This window comes from Taudactylus pleione, unplaced genomic scaffold (assembly GCF_031769625.1).
Source record: "Taudactylus pleione unplaced genomic scaffold, aTauple2 ptg000253l, whole genome shotgun sequence".
Taxonomy (NCBI): Eukaryota; Metazoa; Chordata; class Amphibia; order Anura; family Myobatrachidae; genus Taudactylus; species Taudactylus pleione.
In genome coordinates, this window is record NW_028284655.1 from 649219 (window position 1) to 673896 (window position 24678).

Sequence of the window (24678 nt, forward strand, 5' to 3'; positions counted from 1 at the left end):
ACAAATAAATAAAAAGAACTCTGCTGGACATCACAGACCCTTGCCCCATGGAGTAGCTACAGGAGTAACCAATAATGATTTGATTTATCATAATTTATTACACTAAGGACCGAATTCAATTAGTTTTGCCTCGGCAAAAAAGTTCCACCTACTCGAATTTTCGCCGCCTTCGCCTGTTTTGGAGGCGAAAACTTTTAGTGCGTGCTCCTGATTTACACCGTATTCAATTACCAAACAGGCGTAAACGGGACCCGGGAATGTGAACCAGACGAAAAGTGCAGGATGAATTGGGAGAATCACTCTGTACCCCAGAAAAAGATGGTCTGACTTCGGAAATCATTATGGTAGTTTAGTATTAGCCCTAATTGAACTGCTTACAGTAGGGTACTTAAGTGGTGGTAATTGCTTGCTATTGGCATCTAGGTAAAAGTGTGGAAGAATGGCATTGTGCAGTGGTTTTTGGAGCAAATAAGTAGTTCCATCAAATTTGGGGTGCTTGAAAATGGGTACTAGCATATTTTTTATGTCTCTAAAGTGAAGTTTTAGAAAAGTTAAATCCATCATACAAGCACCTGTAATCCCCAAAACACTTGGCCCCTTCTTAGAGCACCCCCAGAAGCTTATTTCGCTAGTTTTTGTAGTTGTCCCCCCACTTTTATCATTTTCGCCCCACATTTTTAAGGCGTTTTTCGGGGTGTTCCGGGAATCTTTTTCTATTTGGGGTGAATTGTCCTTTGGGGGGATGTACCAAGGCTTCTGGGTGGTTTCCCAACATCGGCACCCCAAAATATAGATTTTGTACCTTTTTTCTCCTGCTATTCTGTGTAGGAAAAATTTCGCCTATTTCAGTGCATTGACTTTTCGCTTAGGTGAAAACGGACTGGAATTGAATACGAAGATTCATTTTAGGCTAAATTTTCTCCAAAAAACGGGCGAAAACAGCTTTTTGCGGTTAATTAAATACGGCCCTATGTAGTTATTTGCCCATAGATGTCTTTTTAATCCGCCTCTCCTTAATTTTACTGGAAGATGGAAGCTTATAGCGGTCACTCATCATGTTCTATTTTCACCATCACTGTCCATTGATGTTTTTCTAATATTGTTTTTTCTTGCTTATAATTAAGCAGTACTCACACAACCAGCGATACAAAGAAGAGAAAGGAGAATTCATTTTGGAGCCCAGAAAGACTGAGTAATAAATATAGTCTTCCAGTATACTAGACATGATCAGACTAGTTTATTGAGTTAATGTTAGCCCATGAAAACAATCCCTTACATTGGAGATAATGTGGACCATCTGCTCATTATGAAAATAAACGTATTATTACCTTTGATCCTCGAAAAGTAGAGGAACCTTTTTCTTTAACACTTAGCAGCTACTGTAGGTGTAACCCAGCAGCCATACATATAAATAATCCTGAAGATATCTGTTCACTCAGAAACATGTGATGAGCAAACTTGACAAAAAGGATTCTAGTACATTGGGGAATTCAATTAGTTGCAATAATTTATCGCGTCTAATTGATCCCCAGGGAGACATTCAATTAGCCCCGAACAAGCAGTTACCAGGGATGTTTTATCACCTGCCTGATAAGCAGCCCCGTTGCACGATCACGTCCGCAAAGACACATAGGTCAGTGACCTTATCACGGATCCTATGTGTATTCGCCCGAAAATTGATAATTTTTCGGACGAATACAATGGGATCTAATTGAATTGCACAAAGGCAAAACAATGCAGTGTTTTATTTTCCCAAAAATTTATCAAGGCTAATTGAATTCCCCTTATGTCTTTGATAAACCAAATGTGGATAAAAAAGCCACAAATGTGCCATTTATGGGGGGAGGCTTTCAATCATGAAGGGAATTGAATTAAAGGTTAATCTGAATTTACGGCAGCGGGATTTCGCACAAAAGTGTTCGCTACCTCATACGGTAGTGATCCAGCTGGTTGAAGGGTGCAAGATGGGCTGCCGTTGCTGGCTTTTAAACGCCGTGGTAACGGCAATTCGCACCCTTTGCCGACAACTGAATTCAGCCCAATTGTCCTTGTCTGATCTACTTAAAATTTAGTAAACTAGAGCACTTATTATTTGAGGCGGAATCTTTCACAACGCAGGAGTTAAACAGTAATAAATTAAAGCTACTTAAGGCAACCAAACTGGAGGAATTCTCTTGGTCTCCAACTACCTAGTAGAGAAGCATCACATAGAGATTATTGCTTTTGAAGGCAGAGGTTCACAGACAGAGAATTGTGCGTCTTACCGGTTTGGCGTCACATGGTCTGTTTATTGTTGGGTCTTTGCACTTCACTGGAAAGAGATAAAATCAAAAGTTATCTACAGATCAGAAACGTGGGGACAATTAGTCTATATGCTTTCATAAGCAATCTAAAAAGCAAAGATACATGTATTAGTATATGCAAAACTGTTATAGAATAGGGCTGCTATAAACTGTTATAGTTCCACATTTAGTTAAGCCAAACAGTGCCGCTTCCCAATCAGGGCCGGATTAAGGTTTGTGGGGGCCCCAGGGCAACTAATTTGTGGGGGGCCCTACCAATAAAATAGTATTATGCCACACTTTGTCCCATTATGAACATTATGCAGCACTGCCCCCAGTATAAAGATTATGCCACACAGTGCACCCAGTATGTCACACAGCACCCTCAGCATACCCCACAGTGCCCACATTATGCAACACAATGTCCCCAGTATTAATATTATGCCACACAATGCCTCCAGTATTAATGTTATGCCCCACAGTGCCCCCAACGATGCCACACAATAGTTCCAGTATTAATGTTATGCCCCACAGTGCCCCCCATGATGCCACACAATGCTCCAGTATTAATGTTATGCTCACAGTGGGCGGGATGCATCAATTAGAAAAATGCGGTCAAATTCCGAAAATGCGGGTTGGATTGCATTTCTCATATGCACAAATTGGATCCCTCCCAGCTCCTCCCGCGGCGTGCGCGTCCTTCTGCACATGCATCGTTCACAGACATATCGCTCTGCAGATAGATTTTTCAGGTGTGTACCCACCATTAATAAGATGTACTTGTTGATGAAAACACACTGATACTTTTCAGGGCTTGCTCATGTATTGTGTTTTACAAGTGATTCCATATAAGTGTCCACGAAAAACCTTATATGAAAATGTATATAGCCATAGGGATCATTGTGCCTTATAACCAATGACGATGATTTATCTGCTTCATTTATGTGGATGTGCTTAAATGTTTTTTATAGATATTTTATGTATATTGTTCAAATAATCTTATACAATTAAAGGCATTATTCCTTTTTAATATAATTGAAGCTGTCCGGACTGATATAACTTCTGCCCTCTCACAATCTTTTTGGTTAAGCAATTAGCACAGAAACTAATTTTTCTTTTTTTTAGAGGAGGAAGGGGATCAGAATGTGCGGTGTGGAGGGAAAAGGGTAGCACAATGTGCACAGTGGAGGGGTGCACAGTGTAGGGCGTGGAGGGGAAGAGAGAGCACAAAGAGGGGTATGGATGGGGAAGGGAGGCACAGTGTGAGATGTGAATGGGGAGCACAATGTGAGATGTGGAGGGGGAAGGGGAGAACAATTTGGGATGTGGAGGGTGATGGGAAGCACAATGTGTAGTGGAAGAGGAGCTGACTGTTGGATGTAGAGGGAGAAGGGGAGAAAAATGTGGGACGTGGAGGAGAAAAGGGTTCACAGTGTGAGATGTGGAAGGGGAGCACAATGTGAGGTGTGGAGGGGGTAGGGGAGCACAATGTGGGATATGGAGGGGGAAGGGCAGCACAATGTGGAATGTGGATGGGGAACGGGAGCACTATGTGGGATGTGGAGGGGGAAGGGGAGCACAATGTGGAATGTGGAGGGAGAAGGGGAGCACAATGTGGGATGTGGAGGGGGAAGGGGAGCACAATGTGGGATGTGGAGGGGGAAGGGGAGCACAATGTGGGATGTGGAGGGAGAAGGGAAGCACAATGTGGAATGTGGAGGGAGAAGGGAAGCACAATGTGGAATGTGGAGGGAGAAGGGAAGCACAATGTGGGATATGGAGGGAGAAGGGAAGCACAATGTGGAATGTGGAGGGAGAAGGGGAGCACAATGTGGAATGTGGAGGGGGAAGGGGAAGCGGAGCACTATGTGGGATATGGAGGGGGAAGGGGAGAACAGTGTGGGATATGGAGGGGGAAGGGGAGCACAATGTGGAGGTGGAAGGGAAGCACAATGTGGAATGTGGAAGGGAAGGGGAGCACAATGTGGAGGGGGAAGGGGAAGGGGAAGGGGAGCACAACATGGAATGTGGAGGGGGAAGGGGAAGGAGAGCATAATGTGGAGGGGGAAGGGGAAGCAGAGCACAATGTGGAATGTGGAAGGGGAAGGGGAGCACAATGTGGGATATGGAGGGGGAAGGGGAGCACAATGTGGAATGTGGAGGGAGAAGGGGAGCACAATGTGGAGGTGGAATGGGAGCACAATGTGGAATGTGGAGGGGAAGAGGAGCACAATGTGGAATGTGGAGAGGGAAGGGGAAGTGGAGCACGATGTGGGATGTGTAGGGGGAAGGGAAGCATAATGTAGGATGTAGAGGGGGAAGGGGAACACTATGTGGGATGTGGAGGGGGAAGGGAAGCATAATGTAGGATGTAGAGGGAGAAGGGGAGCACAATGTGGGATGTGGAGGGGAAGGGAAGCACAATGTGTAGTGGAAGGGAAGCTGAATGTTGGATGTAGAGGGAGAAGGGGAGAAAAATGTGGGACGTGGAGGGGAAAGGGGAAGCGGAGCACAATGTGGGATATGGAGGGGGAAGGGGAGCACAATGTGGGATATGGAGGGGGAAGGGGAGCACAATGTGGAATGTGGAGGGAGAAGGGGAGCACAATGTGGAATGTGGAGGTGGAAGGGGAGCACAATGTGGGATATGGAGGGGGAAGGGGAGCACAATGTGGAATGTGGAGGGAGAAGGGGAGCACGATGTGGAATGTGGAGGTGGAAGGGAAGCACAATGTGGAATGTGGACAGGAAGGGGAGCACAATGTGGAATGTGGAGGGGGAAGGGGAAGGGGAGCACGATGTGGGATGTGGAGGGGGAAGGGAAGCATAATGTAGGATGTTGAGGGGGAAGGGGAGCACTATGTGGGATGTGGAGGTGGAAGGGAAGCATCATGTAGGATGTAGAGGGAGAAGGGGAGCACTATGTGGGATGTGGAAGAGGAAGGGAAGCATAATGTGGAGGGGGAAGGGGAGTACTATGTTGGATGTGGAGGGGGAAGGGGAGCATTATGTGGAATGTGGAGGTGGAAGGGGAGCACAATGTGGAATGTGGAGGTGGAAGGGGAGCACAATGTGGAATATGGAGGGGGAAGGGAAGCATAATGTGGAATGTCGAGGGGGAAGGGGAGCACTATGTCGGATGTGGAAGGGGAGCACAATGTGGAATGTGGAGGGGGAAGGGGAGCACAATGTGGAATGTGGAGGGGGAAGGGGAGCACAATGTGGAGGGGGAAGGAGAAGCGGAGCACAATGTGGGATATGGAGGGGGAAGGGGAGCACAATGTGGGATATGGAGGGGAAAGGGGAGCACAATGTGGAATGTAGAGGTGGAAGGGAAGCACAATGTGGAATGTGGAGGGGAGCACAATGTGGAGGGAGAAGGACAGCACAATGTGGAATGTGGAGGGGGAAGGGGAGCATAATGTGGAGGGGGAAGGGGAAGCGGAGCACAATGTGGAATGTGGAGGGGGAAGGGGAGCACAATGTGGGATATGGAGGGTGAAGGGGAGCACAATGTGGAATGTGGAGGGAGAAGGGGAGCACAGTGTGGAATGTGGAGGGAGAAGGGGAGCACAATGTGGAATGTGGAGGTGGAAGGGAAGCACAATGTGGAATGTGGAGGGGAGCACAATGTGGAGGGGGAAGGGGAGCACAATGTGGAATGTGGAGGGGGAAGGGGAAGGGGAGCATAATGTGGAGGGGGAAGGGGAAGCGGAGCACAATGTGGAATGTGGAGGGGGAAGGGGAGCACAATGTGGGATGTGGAGGGGGAAGGGGAGCACAATGTGGAATGTGGAGGGGAAGGGGAGCACAATATGGAATGTGGAGGGAGAAGGGGAGCACTATGTGGGATGTGGAGGTGGAAGGGAAGCATCATGTAGGATGTAGAGGGAGAAGGAGGGCACAAAGTGGGATGTGGAGGGGGAAATGGAGCACAATGCGAGATTTGGAGTAGAAAGAGGAGCACAATTTGGGATGTGGAGGGGGAAGGGAAGCACAATGTGTAGTGGAAGGGAAGCTGAATGCTGGATGTAGAGGGAGAATGGGAGAAAAATGTGGGACGTGGAGGGGAAAGGGTTCACAGTGTGAGATGTGGAAGGGGAGCACTATGTGGGATGTGGAGGGGGAAGGGAAACACAATGTGTCAGGTTGCGGCCTAGGATCGGCTGTTGCTCACCTCTGCGCCGGCTTTCCCTGATCTCCCATGTGGTCAGACATCAGGTGCGGCAGAGAGTAACGCACTGAGTATTCTGCTTAGTGCCATGTGTACTGCCTTGGTTTGCTCCATGCCTGGTTTCTGTGGTCGCCGGCATGGATGCAGCTATGACAGTTTGCATCACCTGACGACGCCATACCCAATGGTAGCATGCTGCTGGTCAGTTGACGCTGTACACCAATGATCTGCTACTGCTGGGGATAAGGTCAGATTCCGGATCACAGGAAGTGATTGCTACGTGTGCTTCTTTGCTGCTGCCTCATTCCAGGTTCTCCCAAGTCTTTTGTGGATTTTGCTGTCATCCTTGAGCAACAGTGCGTTTGTCATCTTACCTGTGTGCCGGACGATTACCATCTCTCTCCGCAACAGTGTGTTTGTCATCTAGCCAGTGTGCAAGTTACCAGCTCCCTCAGCAACAGGGTACTGACCATCTTACCTGTGTGCCGGATGATTCCCATATCCCTCCGCAACATTGCGATTGTCACCTAGCCTGTGTGCTAGTTTATCAGTTCTCTCCGCAACAGTGTACTCACCATCTTACCTGTGTGCCGGACGATTACCATCTCTCACCGCAGCAGTGCGATTGTCATCTAGCCTGTGTGCAAATTTACTTACTCTCTCTGCAGTAGTGTACGGAACATCTTACCTGCATGCAAGGTTTTTTCCTCCTCGATGCATATTAGCGTCCAAGTCCGAGTATTCACCTAGTGTCTCCTTGACACAAGGTTGCGTCCAAGAACCCTCCGGATAGCTATTCGGATCTGTCTCCTTCACTGGCCTCAAAGGGTTCACCCCTTTCTCCTAGACGACACTTCTATTTAGAAGTGTGTTCTCTCGGGCCATCATATAATCCGACTCCATTCCCACGGAGTCAGACACCAGTGCAAAGGACCGTGACCTGCCATCTGGGTGCAGCTAAACCCATATCCCGATTGGTGGGGTCACTGGTGAACACCTCCCGGCTGGTTAGAATCCGCACCTTTGTACTGGTCTCGTCAACGTTTGACGTCCATGGATGAGGAAGTCTTATATACAGGCCCCACACCTACGATTCCTCCCGCAACCCGGGACTCCCGCTTTCACCCCCACTACAGGGGAATCCCGCACCGAGAACGTGACACAATGTAGGATGTAGAGGGAGAAGGGAAGCACAATGTAGGATGTAGAGGGGGAATGGAAGCACAATGTAGAATGTAGAGGGGGAAGGGAAGCACAATGTAGGATGTAGAGGGGGAAGGGAAGCACAATGTAGGATGTAGAGGGGGAAGGGAAGCACTATATGGGATGTGGAGGGGGCAGGGAAGCACAATGTAGTATGTAGAGGGGGAAGGGAAGCACAATGTAGGATGTAGAGGGGGTAGGGAAGCACAATGTAGGATGTAGAGGGGGCAGGGAAGCACAATGTAGGATGTAGAGGTGGAAGGGAAGCACAATGTAGGATGTAGATGGTAAAGGGGAGCACTAAGTGGGATGTGGAGGTGGAAGGGAAGCACAATGTAGGATGTAGAGGGGGAAGGGGAGCACAATGTAGGATGTAGAGGGGGAAGGGAAGCACAATGTAGGATGTAGAGGGGGAAGGGAAGCACAATGTAGGATGTAGAGGGGGAAGGGAAGCACAATGTGGAATGAGGAGGGGGAAGGGGAGCACAATGTGGAGGGGGAAAAGGATACAATATGGGATGTGGAGGGGAAGGAGAGCACAGTGTGGAAGTATTTTTAATTAACTTGGTTATTTTTATATCAATTTCTCTCTGAAGCAAGAGACACACATACTTTCTGTGCTCATTTTATCCCTACTGGTAACAACTGAGAGTCATACTTGGCTACTCTCCCGAAATGGTCAATAGCCTCCCGAAAATCGGGTGTTGCTCCCGGCCCCCTGGAAGAGTGGGCAAGTCTCCCGGCTGGTGCCACCCACGCGCACCCCCTGCCGACATAGGTGGTCAGTCCGGGGGGAACTGATGACGCGATTTGTGCTGAATCGTGTCATCGTGACGTGATTTCGCGGCCACCCACAAAACTGCGTCATGCCTCCCTTGCTGTGCCGAGCTGGCTGCCTTTCCCGGGAGAGGCAGCCAGATTGTCGGCAAACATGCTCAGAGTATGACGGTTAATAAATGTTTATTACTGTAAGCACAATGTGAGATATGGAGAGGGTATGTGGAGTGGGAGGCGAAGCACAATTTAGAGGTGGAAGGGGATCAGAATGTGGGATGTGGAGGGAGAAGGAGGGCACAAGTGGGATGTGGAGAGGGAAATGGAGCACAATGTGAGATTTGGAGTGGAAAGGGGAGCACAGTATGGGATGTGGAGGGGGAAGGGAAGCACAATGTTAGATGTGCAGCGGGAAGAAGGACCTCAATAACACATTAAGGCCAGAATGAGAATTTATATAAGTTTCTAATATGTAAGCTGCATGGGCATGGCCATAATGGAGAGCAGACTTCATTTACTATACTGTAGGCCTAATTTACTATGACATTAGAGGGCCTGATTTTGAGGTGGACGCAGACTCTTCTGTTATCAATCACCTGTCTGCGACTTTAAGCAAATGCAGCTACATAGTCCTTCCCTGGTGTACATCCGTACGTATGAATGTGAAAGGACTAAGGGACCTATTTTCAGCATCTGTAGACACTGTTATACCGCCTGGTGCATCTTTAGATGCCAACATCAGTTACACCAACAAAACTTTCACCCGCCCTATGGTAGGTGCAGATTATTATTAGTATTGTTATTATTATTATTCCATCAATATAAGTGTTTTATTGTGATGTGTGTCATGTACTGCACAAATCTTATAGGCTAACGTTGAAGAATGATGACATATGTAAGGGTATAAACACTCATGCATGACAACATCAGTGTAGAGCTATCTGGAATGCATGGGGTCACTGTGTTTATCATTGCTCTGTGATGAATTAATCTGTGCCTTGTTTTTAATGGTAAAATCTCTGATCATTCCACATTTAAAATGTTCTCACATTTCATTGACAATGACTCATTATCTTTAACTGGTATGAGTGGCCACTATTCCAGATACACACAGTAGTAAAGACAAATAGGTAAATAAAAAATATAATATGATTCTCACCTTCACATGTATTGGAGATGTTTCTGTATCCACTGTGGCAGATACACTTATAGGAACGAAATGTGTTTGTACAGTTACTGTTAGGACCACAGATACCCGGGGATTCTGTGCATTCATCTATATCTGTGATAGAAGATGATAAAGTTACTAACAAACTAACAAAAAGACAAAGGTGCAGTTTGCCAATCAGTTAATTTATGTACACAAGTATAATAAACCAACACATAATGGGTTGTTGTATTCTGCAATAATTCTCTCTGTATTACATATTTATTGTGTAATGCTGGGTACACACAATGCAACATATCATTTGTACAGCAGACGACCGATATATCGTTAAGTGATTTAGCTCGTTCTTACACAATATATCTGTGAACGATGTTGTCCACAGTTATATTGTGTCTGCAGTGCTGCAAGGCAGATACGATATATACCTTGCAGATATATCATGTGCATCTGCCGGTGTGTACTGGCTGCAGGAACCATCGGTACTGACATCACAACTGGGTAGGCAAATTAAATTGCCCGCCCAGTTGAGTGTCTGGCCAGGCATATTGAGCGGCTGATTGGGAAGTGTCTATAGCTTACTATATTGTCGGTCACTTAGTCTGCAGGGATGGTCAGACGTCAACTGGGTCGCTTAAGTGTATACTCTACATAACACAAACATTTCTCCAGAGGTGCAAAATCAAGCTTTTAGCTATAAAAATATAGGTTTTTTTTTTATTCTTAGTTAAATATCCATTTAAGCACAGAGGGCCTGATTCAGCATTGCTTGTAAATTATATATTCACCTGTACTCAGTGTAGCTCATATCTCTGCAGCCGCAGTACACCCCTATACATCCGCTTTAGCGGTCATCGCTATCAGTATGTACTCAGGGCCATGGGGACAGACACGGGGTATTGTAGGGTGTGTGGTAAAATCCAGGAGGCTTGGCTACACCCCCTCTGGGAAAAAACACTGCAAATTACTACGCGCAGTGCTGGTAAGCAGTGCGACATTTGTGCCCCCAAGTAGCTGGCCCAGTCCCTTCCAAAAGGCCTGGGTAATTAGTAACAGCTCCCACCCCTCTCGGGGCCCCTGTGCGTACTTACACCAGTCCTATCCTTGCTGCTAGAGATCCATCTGAAATCAGCTTATCTCTGTGTACGCACCCTATTAAATAGCCCGTAATTCGGTCTACACGGCCATGACGTACTCTCAGAACACATATGCTATGTGTGAACGTCCCACTGCCGCCCAGTCACACCCACTCAGGAGAAGATGTGTAGGACTTTAAATTGCCCGTAGTTGCCCAAAGTTACATGTGCAGGCTCTGATGCATGAGCAGTTGCTGAAAATCGGGAGGTCCATCCGCTGAGTGGACTTACGTGTAACTGTGAATTAGGCTCAAAGACTAAGGTCACAGATTGGGACATTTGTGAAGAGTTTGTGAATTACAAATTAGATTTGTGTTGCCTTACAGTTAATATTTTTTAATTTAAATCTCCTTTGTAGCACAAAAGCCATGTTGTGTGTTCCGAAATTGTTTAATGTCATAAAATCAAATGATTAGAAAATATATATTGTGTTACTTACTGGATACATTTATATAATGAAAAAAAAAATGCTTTAAATAGTATCCAATAGATTTGTTTTAGAAAATACCAATCTGACGTACTAATTATGCTGAAGGTTTTCTGTATAGTGAAATGTGCACAAGAAAATCAGAACAATTAATACATTTTGTGTCTTTTTTATTTTTTTACAAAGTCAATTAGCTGTCGTTACAATTTCTTCTAGTTCACACGTGATATAAACAATAAATGCAGATGGGAGTTATTATGTTATTGATGCCATTTATCACAAATAGGAGGAGTTATTGGGAGGATTGTAATAGGGTGTGAATTTACTAGAGATGTGCGGTTTGGTTTTACTGAAAACCAAAGACACCCAAACTTTGGGGTTCAGAGTCGAACTCGGATCACTTTGGTGTTTCCAAGTAGAACCGAGTCTAGACTTGGGTCTTCTAGCTAAGCTCAGAACTCAGGGCCTGATTCAGAGCCGGACGCTATTTGCGGACGCTCGTTCAGAAAAATGGGGCCGGCTATTTAAATTGAGCGCTCGCTCTTTGCGGTCTGTTGACGCCTCTATGTCTGAGCGAGCGAACGAAACATGCGCTTGCTATTTTGAAAAAACGCCCCCTGGCCGTTCGCATCATACGTCATCTCCGCTATTTATTAGATTAATCGAGTACATCGAAAGGCGTATGAACTGCTCGCTATTCTTGTGGTAGCATTTTCCTACCGCAATCATGCGAGCAGTTCAGGCTAAAAGACAACCAAGTGACGTGGTCAATGACGCTGCTTTGTTAATTATGCACACCCTTAAAACGCCCGTTTTGACCGTTTGGCACGCCTGCGTTCGGATCTCCACTCCCCGTTTTCAAGCACCTTCCCCTGTTACCACCCACAAACGCCTCATCCTGTCACTCAAATTAGCAGGCATTCGCTATTTTGCGAGCACACGATTTCCGACCGCAATGACTGGTTGGCGCATGCGCATTACGACCCGTACGCATGCGCAGCTGTGCGAACATCGTTCGGAGCGAACAAGCGGCCGCTTACGAGCGGCTCTGAATCAGGCCCTCAGATCTAAAAACTAGATCCCGTGTGTTTTGGATGGCAAAAACACCCTCCCACCCTCCCTCGAGATTTCAGGTGATATGAGGTGGTTAACATTAAATGGAAATGACTGGAAATGAATGTTGTTGATATTAGTAATACTATAGGAACAAAAACAGGTCCACGTGATTTTAGCTGTTTTTATCAATTTTTTAAAGAAATACAAAACTGAACTCAAACCAAAACACTTGAGGGTGGTTTTGCCAAAACTCGAACATATTGATGATTTAGAACCAAAACCAAACCACGGGTGTCTGTACACATCTCTAGAATTTACTAAAGTTGTATGTAATTGAATGTGAGTACAAGCAAACTGTCAGATGTTTCTAATGCGAAACATGCAATTCACTAGATTTAATAGTCTGCAAGTTCTAAACTCGCCAGAATCGCACCAGCATAACTTGCAGAATAATAGATGGGCCTCCATCTGTTTATATATTAGTAATAAATATTAATAATAAACAATAATAAACAAAAATAATGTAGGGTCCCCCCTAAACATAACGCACTGACACGCCTGCGTTTCGCCGACCACCCCCCTGTCACCACCCCCAAATGGTACTTCCTGTCTATCACTCTGCGATGGGTCTGCATAGTCACTGTGATCACATTCCTGATCGCAGCGGCTGGTTCACACACGGCGATGCATACGCATGCACCGAACGCAACAATCGGACGATTGCGTGCGTAATCACAGTTGTGATCTTTGCTGAATTAGACCACATGTGTGTTCAAATGTGAAATATTTTAGGGTACCAAGGGAGATTAAAAAACAAACCATAGTACATAACCCTCATGAGCCAAACGACAATGGTTGCACATAAGGTGAATGAGGAGAGGGAGCCTAACTAGTGACCCTAAATAGTTAAAGAAAGAAAGTTTGCTGTATCTGTGCTTGGGTGCTGTGCTGTATATGGTATATCTATATCAATGTCATCCACAATCTTAGTTTGTTGGGGTCAATGGTTTCAGTGATGACCAACATCAGTCCCCCTGGCATGTTGGTGATTTTTGCAGAGTTTGGCTTTAAACCTGTGCTTATTCTCCATGGAATGGTTGTTTGATGTGACTGCAGTGACTTATGCTGTGATTTCTTGCCAGATAGCCAGCTTGCCCAGCTTTATTGCTAATATTTATTATTAACAATGAGCTCTACTTTAGCAAAGGTTGTTGTTTTTTGGCTGCTGCCTGGTTGGTCCTAGCTGATTCTCTGCCCGGCCTTGGTAGCTCATCTGCTACAGTAAGTCTTAATATTTCCTGAATAATCTGGAATGGATTTCCTGAACACAAATGGGTGAACGAAGCACTTACATGGGATCACTTCTCAAAAATGCAATGTGAGGGATCACTTTGATATGTGGGAGCTAGTCAGATATTTGCAATTCTGTACTGCACTTCCTCTTATTTGCACTTTCACAGATATTCTTTCAGTTTCCAAATTGTGTTTCATGTGGAATGTGCTGCATTATATGGGGCTGATGCAGAGTTGGGAGCACAGCATTATTAACATGTAAAGAGAAATTTAGATTTTCGTGTCCAAGCTCAAAACTAAATTTCAGCGTAAAACTAAAACTGGTCAGCATTTGTAGACTGCATGCGAAATCAGACAGTGTTTACCCTGCATGCAAAAATAATAAATGTACATGCACTTCTATTTTCATTCGCCAGGTACCTACAGTAGCTCTGTCTCATCCCCCTTCCCCTCCCACCTGTATCCATCTAATCCCTGCCCCCTCTCCCCTCATCTCTCTCATTTCTGCCCCCTCCCATCTGTATCTATCTAATCCCTGCTCCCCTCTCCCCTCATCTCTCTCATTTCTGCCTCCTCCCATCTGTATCTATCTAGTCCCTATCCCCTTCATCTCTCTCATCTCTGCCCCCCTCCTATCTGTATCTATCTAATCCCTGCCCCCTCTCCTCTCATCTCTCATCTATGCCCCCCTCCTGTCTCTCTAGACTCTCCTGTCCTCTCTCTCTCATCTCTGTCCCCCTTTTCTATCTCTCATCGCTGTATCTCTCTCACCTCTACCTCTACCCCCTTCTACCCTCCTCCCTCTCTCACCTCTGCCAACTCCTCATCTGTGTCTTTCTCACCTCTATTCCTCTCATGTCCCTAGCAGCAGCCACTAAGAGCTTCTACTCTGCTCTAGTGCGGGTCAGAAATTACCCTGGCCCACCTTCCACTCAGCCCGGTCCCCTCTCCACACTCTGTCCCCACTTAATACTTACCCCATTTCCACCACCCGGTGTGTGATCTTCCTCCATCCTCTAAGGTCTGTCTCGTTGCTGCAGTGGGAGTGGTTGGCTCCTAATGTGCTTTATGTGGCTCCTACTGCGCACATATATAAGGAATGTCATTCTTATATCAGTATTTTTTTTTCAAAAATGCTGGTTTTGTGTGTTACTCTGTTTAGGTGTCATTAAAGTACGCCGAAGTGTTGACCAAGCAGAGAAAACACAGTTTTTCCGTCTTTTCTTATATAATAAGCCTCTGTTTGCATGTTTGAGCCTGTCTGTAGGGGAATATTCTAGGATTATAGTGGCTATTTTGTTGGTCCATAATGTTGCTCCCTCAGATTGGGGCACAGTGTTTGTACAGAGGCACTTCTAGTCACAGATTGGGGCACATTGTTTGTACAGAGACACTTCTAGTCACAGATTGGGGCACATTGTTTGTACAGAGGCACTTCTAGTCACAGATTGGGGCACAGCATTTGTACAGAGGCACTTCTAGTCACAGATTGGGGCACAGCATTTGTACAGAGGCACTTCTAGTCACAGATTGGGGCACAGTGTTTGTACAGAGACACTTCTAGTCACAGATTGGGGCACAGCATTTGTACAGAGGCTCTTCTAGTCACAGATTGGGGCACAGTGTTTGTACAGAGGCACTTCTAGTCACAGATTAGGGCACATTGTTTGTACAGAGGCATTTCTAGTCACAGATTGGAGCACATTGTTTGTACAGAGGCACTTCTAGTCACAGATTGGGGCACATTGTACAGAGGCACTTCTAGTCACAGATTGGGGTGAGGTGTTTGTACAGACACATTTCTAATCATAGATTGGGGTACAGCATTTGTACAGAGGCACTTCTAGTCACAGATTGGGGCAAAGTGTTTGTACAGAGGCACTTCTCATCACAGATTGGGGCACAGTGTTTGTACAGAGGCACTTCTAGTCACAGATTGGGGCACATTGTTTGTACAGAGGCACTTCTAGTCACAGATTGGGGCACAGTGTTTGTACAGAGGCACTTCTAGTCACAGATTGGAGCACATTGTTTGTACAGAGGTACTTCTAGTCACAGATTGTGGCACATTGTACAGAGGCACTTCTAGTCACAGATTGGGGTGGGGTGTTTGTACAGTGGCACTTCTAGTCACAGATTGGGGTGGGGTGTTTGTACAGTGGCACTTCTAGTCACAGATTGGGGTGGGGTGTTTGTACAGAGGCATTTCTAGTCACAGATTGGGGCACAGTGTTTGTACAGAGGCACTTCTAGTCACAGATTGGGGCACATTGTTTGTACAGAGGCACTTCTAGTCACAGATTGGGGCACACTGTTTGTACAGAGGCACTTCTAGTCACAGATTTCGGCACAGTGTTTGTACAGAGGCACTCCTAGTCACAGATTGGCACACAGCATTTGTACAGAGGCACTCCTAGTCACAGATTGGGGCACAGCATTTGTACAGAGGCACTTCTAGTCACAGATTGGGGCGCAGTGTTTGTACAGAGGCACTTCTAGTCACAGATTGGGGCATAGTGTTTGTACAGAGGCACTTCTAGTCACAGATTGGGGCACGATGTACTTATAGGTGCAAAATATGTGCTGTGCCTCCACTTTTTTTTCTCAATTATAAATGACACCATTCTGCTGCATAGACTAAAGCTGACCACACATCTAAAGATTCTGTCCAACCAGCCAACTAGTTGATTGGTTGGAATGAAAATCTGGTAACGTATGGGATTAAATGCTGATCAGCAATTTGCTCCTAAATGCCAGAAAACAGATGAAAATGATCATTCAGACAAGTTTGTTAAATGTTTGATCTAAACAATTTGTTCTAACATCAGTTTTTGTCCATTTTCCAGCGTTTGGGAGCAAATTGCTGATTGTCATTTGCTTTCATACCTTACCAGATTTTAATTCCAACCAATCAACTAGTTGGCTGGTTGGACAGATAATCTTTAGATGTGTGGCCAGCTTAACAAAGAAATTTCTTCTTCTTTCATCAGTTCATCTGTTCATGTTCACTGATTTCATTGCACATACACAGTGCTAAATTAAATAATATAATATCATGTAAGGTGTAATATATATATATACAGTATATATACATATATATATATATATATATATATATATACACACACACACACATACAGTATATATATATATATATATATAAATTTGCAACATACAATGTAATTGGATTTGTGTCAGACAACTGGGTCTTCTCTTTGCTCACTCACCTGTGCAGGAATTCTCAGTTTTATTATTAGTAGGACAGAATTGTGTCTCATTTCCTCTGCGGGTACCATTCTCACACTCGCACAAATAGCCGCCTTTCAAGTTTGTACATCCTGTACTAGTGCCACAGTTGTTAGGACCATCACGACACTCCTGTATGTCTGGAAAAGCAAAGAAGGGAAACATAACACATCTGAGTGTGAACAGTGTGACATAGCGATGCATACTGTAGGGTTTAGATAAAAAATAGTAATTTACAATTATATAATTAGAGTTATTAAAGTTGGAAAAAGACAAAGATCCATTAAGTTCAACCTTTCAATAGTTCTATACATGTTCATCCACAGGAGGATAAAACCACCTGGGACATTCAGCAATTGTGTCTCACAGGGGAAGGAATCCTCCCAACCACATTGAATTACTACAACTAATGCTGGGTACACACCTAAAGATTTTCTGTCCAACCATCCAACTAGTTGATTGGTTGGAATGAAAATCTGGCAACATATGGGAGTAACTGATGATCAGCAATTTGCTCCTAAATGCCAGAAAACAGATGAAAATGGTCGGTCAGACAAGTTTGTTAAATGTTTGATCTAAACAACTTGTTCAAACAACAGTTTTTGTCCATTTTCTGGCGTTTGGGAGCAAATTGCTGACTGTCATTTGCTTTCATACTTTACCAGATTTTCATTACAACCAATCAACTAGTTGGATGGTTGGACAGAAAATCTTTACTTGTATACACAGCTTAAATGTGCAGCTTCTTTTTAGAAAGGTATTAAATTAGTTTTTAATTCATGTTAGTAAATTTACCATAGCAACCTTATAGGTTGTAGATGCGCCCAAGTTCATTGTGGCTGATCGCGCCACAAACGTGCGCATGCATCGCAAATGCGCGTCTCTGGTTGCGGGAGTCCATCTCACGCCACGCATAGCGCAAGATGCTGAGCTACGGACAAGGATGTAGCTCGGCATTTCTGTATGTAACAGCCTGCAAGATGCAGGCACAAGCGCATTTCTGGCCAGTAGGTCCGAATTTTTAAGAGGATAACAAATCACAGAAAATATACCATAAATAAATGCAGCAATGAGTAGGATTGAATGCTTGCCGTAGAACGAAGGGGAAGCCATCCATCTGCCTGATTCACAGCCGCACGCATCCACATGATTTTCCACTAATGTGCGTATATGTGAAAATCCCTAAAAACTCCAATGGCACAGTGATGTGCGGTGAAATCAATGCCTGGGGAGGCACACATGGAGATGGGTTTGAGTGCTGGGAGCCTGTCTCACCCCCTACTCACTGTAACTCTCCCCTCACTACACTAAGCTTCTGTGTCCATTGATTCTTATACCTGCATCAGTGTCTTCTCTTGCTGCTGCTGACTGAGCTCCGATCTCTAAACTCTGCAGTGCACTTCCTGGTCACATGACACATCCTAGGTGTCCATCAGTGCTCAAGGCACGCCCCTATACTCAGAGGCATGCCTCTATTAGCTCTCCTTCTGTGCAGCTCTGCAAGCAGTGTCTGACTAAACAGAAGTGAGGTTGAGCTGTTGATGCCTCATATCTCCTCTCCCTGCAGTCCCAGGGAGCTCCACAAAGCTGATGAGTGTTAACTACAAAAATGATTGCAATAAACAAAGAAGATGTTTATCAGTTATAAATATCTTCTTTGTATTATTCTAATAATTTTTATATAAAATCTCAGGAGTTTGATAGGGAAGGCCTCACCTGCCTACCCTGACTGCACGTCCCTGCTACAGCGCATGCGTTTACACAGTGTGTGTGCTCAAAGGCGCTGTAAAGAATGAGAGGCACAGTATCAGAAATGTCTTTGAAAGGTGCTGGGTGTTCTCGGTCAGTGACTGGAAGGTGGCTAAACTTATGCACAGAGATGGTCCGTTTTATGGGAGTGTTATGGGGGTGTTGCGGATGTATCAATCTTTCACTTCAGATGCCACACTCTAATCTTCATCTGCCATAGGGCAGGTGGAAGTTTCAAAGCACCAGGATGTATAAGAGCATCTACAGATGCTGACTGTGGGCGTCTCAGTCCTTGCACCATCATACACAGGGATGTACACCAGGGAAGGACTTAGTAGTGGCATCTGCAGTCGGGCGACCGCCAAAAGATGCAGACTCGCCTTGAGTCTACCTCTGAATCAGGCCCTGAGAGAGATGCACGGCAGTCAAGCAGTGAGTTACACCTAAGGAGCAAAGCTGTGAATAACCCATGTTGCAAGTGTACGGGCATAATGCATACTGTACCTTTCAGTGTGTATTTAGGGAAAGTATAATATGCATGTAATTGGCCGATTCTTGTGTATTGGGTATGCATCACAGTGTGCGTGCGCAAACCGGCCACTATGATCGGGACTGCGATCGTAGTGACTACGCAGACCCATCGCAAAGTGATTTACAGGAAGAACCATTTGGGGGTGATGACGGGAAGGTGGTTGGCGAAAGTAAGACGTGCCAGTGCGTTTGAACGCCGTTCCGGGGGTGTGCATAAATTATCCACTGTGATGCCTTACCCAGCTTGAGAATTCATAGCGTGCACTGAAGTTAGCAATTCCTGAGTAAGGTCTGACCATGTGCAAGTGTACGTGAGGCTGTGATGGTACTCGATTGTACCGATGGTTTTGCTGTCTTGCTAAACATTATGGATGTGTGTAAGGTAAAGTGGGCATCCTTGTGTAGTGCTGCGGTGGCATAGTGATCGCAGGATTAGCATACTATCGCTGTTGAACTGCGTGCGTAATCGCTTTTGCATTCGCAGTTGCGATCGGTAGTGAATCAGGCCCTTTGTATAGATGCGCTCATGCTGTATTGTATTCAATAATATGTAACATTCAGTAGCGCATGCAGCGGGGGTTTCTGAGTACTCAGCAATCCCCCCTGACAGCCTGGAGTGCAGGCACCGTGTTCTTAAGCCCCACCCCCTCGCAGCAAATTGCCGTGATTCGCGGGCCAATACGGAGTTCCCGGAGCCAATATGACACAATTTAACTAGAATCGAGTCATCTGGCCCCGCCCCTCCTGATTGACCCATGAATCGCGTCAATTTTCCACAAGGTGCAGGGCTTAAGAACACGGTGCCAGCCTGCTAGATCCTGTCCCTATCAGATCTGCTGCAAGGTAAGTTTTTCGTAATATATGTGACATATGTGTGTGTGTGTAAGGTATGTGTGACATATGTATTTGTATGTATATATGTGTGTTTATATCTATATGGGTGTGTGTGTATGTATGTATGTGTATACACATATACATATATATACATATATATATAGTGGCACAGTCGGGATAGGGGTCCCTCTCCTGGGGTAGATATACTCCCTCTCTACACACACAGCAGCCGGAGAAACAGGACTCAAGTTTGGGGTTCTCGTACAAACTGCTTGGCGCCAGTCTTTATTGTACCAAACGTATAAACAAAATAAAACATAAGCAAAATCCTAGCCCGTCTGGGCTCTAACTGGACAGTAGGTTCCCTCACTACCAGAACACTAAAAGTAAGTTCACATCCACAGTACTTACAGGTCTGTCATACAGTGTCTCTGGACATGCTAGCCTGCATGCCCACTTCCCCAGGTGTGAGACACTCAGCCACAACTACTTCTAGCTTAAATCAGCCACGCCCAGGTGCAAGCCGTAATGAGCCTACTACCAGGCTGAAAAGGCCCAACACCTGGAGTGGCCTGTGGATGGAGCCCTCCCTCTCCTCACATCCACACCCCCAGGACCCATTCCGGCTTGTCTCCAAAGCTGACATGTCTAGTCTGTTTTCACAAACAGACTTCTCCTGGGGGTCTTAAAACACATAGGACAGGAATATGGGACACACATAGAAGCCACTCACCACTTCTCCACTGCTTCTAACACAATATATATATATATATATATATATATATATTACTGTATATATATATTGTATATATATATATATATATATATATATATATAAACACTGTATATACACAGTAAATATGGAAACCCCCCCATAAAAATCCTGCGTTTGTCCCTGACATTTATTATGTTGATTTAATAGGTGGGAAATATAAAATGAAATGGTGATGACTACAATACTACATGAGCTCCTCTTTACAGAATACTTTTACTTTTTATTTCTCTAAACATGTATCTTCTATTCTTGTAGCAATACCAACAGTAATACTACATGACTACGTCTTGAATTTTATCATTTAGCCATTATCTAATGTAAACATATTTCTCTCTTATTTAGATTATTTATCTTTTACATGTCAATATGCAAACTGCAGTTTATACAGAGACAGTCAGATCCTAGGGGGCTGCGGCGTACAGATCTCTGCGTATGGAGACAAATGGAGACATAGGGCCTAATTCAGAGATGGACGCTAATGCAAAATTCTCACAGATTGAGTGATTGTTTGCCATTGCGCATGCGAGGGTGTTGCGATTGCATTGCAATCAGGCATGCATACAGGAAGCCATCGCCAAGTGAGTGACAGACTGCCAGCATTTGGGGGTGGTAACTGGGAGTGGCCACAAAAATGCAGGAGTGCCTGTCCATTTAAACGCCGTTACATGGGCGTGAATATATTAGCCACTGCAATTGCCTATGTTTCTCTGCGTGTCAGAAAAGCACCCAAGGCTGTGGCGGGTCAGACCTGCCGAAAAGGTAAGATGGCCGCCGATGTACTTCGATGTTACCAATGTTTACGTAGGTATGCGTCGTCGCACGCAGGTGAGAAGGTAGCAGTGGGCGTCCTAATGCTCAGGTGATCTTTGCTGACATTTGCATATTTTCACAACTGCGTATCGTACGAATACGCAGGTGTGATCGCATTAGCGCCCGACTCTCAATCAGGCCCATTGTGCACACAGCTGGATGCACACATATGAATTTATCGTCCTATTCTGAGTTTGACACAATTTGGTTGGGTTTGTCTTTCCATGAAACAGGGCATTTCAGGGAAGTGCGATGCTATCACATGCAACCACTGAGCTGTGCGAAGCGAGCGCCGGAGTTATAGACTCTGGGCACTAGAGTGTGCCCAAAGTTTGCAGCGAATGCGCAGATCAATGGGAAAATGGCCACGGGTGGCCATTTTCCCTGTACTGTGCAAGTGCAAACGACGGGTAAATGGCTGCCGCGGCCATTTTCCAGACGTTTTTACAGCGCCGGACCCCCATGCCGACGTGGGACTCCGGAGAGGTAAGTACATTATGAGTGGAGGGTTTGCGGTGCACCCATTATAGATATGCCCCTGCCCATACAGAAACCCCTGCATTAGTTGATTGGACACTGGAATCAGTATGAGGTAGTGACAGACCACCGCAGCTGCCGGCAGCTACAGCCCCTCTGCGTCCCAGTCTGCATCAGCCCCTCAATGAGGACTGTAAAGTTGAATCTGTTTGTTCCACATGGCAAACAAGCTAGAAGTTACCCAGCTATCGTGAGCGGATCTAATGGATTTCAACATACTGCACATGAGTCATAGAAAGATCACTGACTGCACATGTGTTGGGCCATATATACACACAGGGACAGAGATTGTGGATGTATTGACCAGTATGTAGATGGAGAACGCTTTCCTTGAAATGGGCGATACTGGGAGGCAACTATGCGGACACATGGAACAGCTTTGCCTAGTGGGATCGCAATGGGAGCATCTGTGGCGTGTAAGCTGACTTCCGTGTTCAATCGTAGCGTGTGGACAGAGATGGGACTACTGTATCTGTCCAGTCGTTTGCAGCCAGCATGGGTGGATGTAAGTCCATGTACTAATGATGACTACTGCGGATGGAAAAACAGTGGGCAGGATTACCTTCCACGCTCAGTCGCACGGATCTTCGGATACATTGGTGGACTCTCACATTAGCATAAGGTAGTAAGTAGGCTGCCACGGCCATACGGAAACACAGCCGCAAGTGTGGCCGACTCAGAATAAGGCCATTATTACGCAGAAAGGTACTGGCCAATATTAATTGCAGAGACCAGAAAGCAGGAAGAGGGGCAATCTGTGTTACAGGCAAATTCATGGATGGTTTGTGTGGAGAAAATGGAGACTGCACACTGCCCCATGGCTGATCTATTCCACCATCCAGGCAGACTCCATACCCTGGTAATACTAACGCATGCATCTTTAGGGATGGAAGTACATTGGCACCAGCAGGCTGTGTAATTATATTATGTTATTTTAGGTCATTGATCCTGTAATATATGTTCTTCATAAGCGCAACAGAATATGCTGTGCTATATAAGAAACTGTTATCAATAATAGTAATAATAATAATAATAATAATATTTTTGATTGAACAACCTGTAAGTAGATATAATTTTGTTTTGTTCATTCTGTATGTGTAGAAGATTCCCTGGCAAGTATGATTCAGTTAGATGCAGAAAATATTCTTGCGTCTGTCCTACTGTACCTAAATGGATGGGTGACTTTTGCCTCTATGTGGTGGTGGCTTCCTACAGCTGCCCACATCCCAGCATCCAGACAGAGACAGACTATAGGTCACAATACCAAGGTCTGCAAGTTATTGCTGCCTATGATCATCCCACCTGTCCCCTTTGTATTCCCAAACACTTCACATTGTTACTATTCAAGTCCTTTTAGTTTTAATAATGTACAGGATTTTTTGTTGCCATACAATAAGTACTTAGAACTGTATTTGATTAAAATCTAAAAAAAAATCATTCATGAAACTGAAGTGTAAACATAACCATATGGCCACTGTGCCTGTAACTATGCACTTTACTCACCATCACAGGTGAATGTATTTCCAAAGGTCACTTTATAGAATCCATCCATACAGACACAGAGTGATGTATTAAAACAGTCATGTGACGGCGGGCACAGCACATCCCCATCACACAGTGTTCCATCTGTAGGATGATAGAGTAATACATCAGGGCACAGAATAACATCATTCTTGTGTTTATATCCATGTGCAAAAATCATTATTTAACAATTAAAACATAGTAAATCACAACACCTATTATTTCCCCTAATGGCTTCATTCAGACCAAGATTTCCATTTTTGTCCCCAGTCCTCTTACTCTGTGCTTCTGCCCCTAGAGCTCTCCATAATCCCCAACAATATGGCATCCCATCTGATAATTAGGTACATAGGCCCTGATTCAGAGCCGGACGCTCTGACAGAGCGCTCGCTCTGAATCAGGGCCGTCCCTCCTTCATTTTGGAGTGGCCTCCTGGCCGCTCGCATAGCTGTGGGTGACCACCCACAGCTATAGCGAGCGGCCAAAATGATGGTCACGATGGTCAAGACCATCGCGACCATCGGGCTTGCGACGAGACCCTGCGGTAGGGTCTCGCTGCCGCAAGCCCGGGAGTGCTTTTGGCTCTATCAGAGCCGAGAGCACTCCCACTGACATCACTAGTGATGTCAGTGGGGCCGGACCCAGACAGTAGGCGTTCCCATGGGAACGCCTCCATCTGGGCAGCCACGCCCCTGGCACGCCCACCAAAGGGGGAGTGCTGTCAATCACCATCGACAGCACGCCCCCTTTGGTGCGAGACCTTAACGACAGCTTGGCCGTCGTTATTCGGGTCTCGCGCATGCGCACGATGGAGCCGCCTCCGTCGTGCGCATTCGCACTTGGGCACCATCGACCCGCTTGCGAGCGCTCATCGCTCGCGAGCGGCTCTGAATCAGGCCCATAGAGCCTTATGTAATAGCCTGGGAGAAGGTGCATGATTCTAGCTAGTTTACCCGTATTATTAAAGTAGCAATCATTTAAAATATAAAACCAACCTGATTTATAGTGCAAACTAACAGCTGCCTTAACTCCCATTGAAATCCAATTTAATGCAGATTTCTAATTGAATGGCAAAACATCGCAGTTGCGTCTTTTACCTGTGGTAAACAGTTGTGCAACCTAATTTTCTGGCTAATTGAAATGTTAATCATTTATTATTTCCATG

The 24678-nt window shown here is 45.4% G+C and overlaps 1 protein-coding gene across 1 annotated transcript in view; it reads right to left on the bottom strand.

Annotated features, from left to right (window-relative positions):
• LOC148515088 (adhesion G protein-coupled receptor E5-like) overlaps window positions 1–24678 on the bottom strand; it is a 216890-nt gene that overhangs the window by 51297 nt on the left and 140915 nt on the right. Inside the window, exons 4-7 of the mRNA XM_088480313.1 lie at window positions 23496–23618; window positions 16738–16896; window positions 9593–9715; window positions 2265–2311 (exon numbers count right to left, since the gene is read on the bottom strand). Of these exons, the coding sequence (XP_088336439.1) occupies window positions 2265–2311; window positions 9593–9715; window positions 16738–16896; window positions 23496–23618 (452 nt within the window). The remainder of the gene's footprint in view (window positions 1–2264; window positions 2312–9592; window positions 9716–16737; window positions 16897–23495; window positions 23619–24678) is intronic.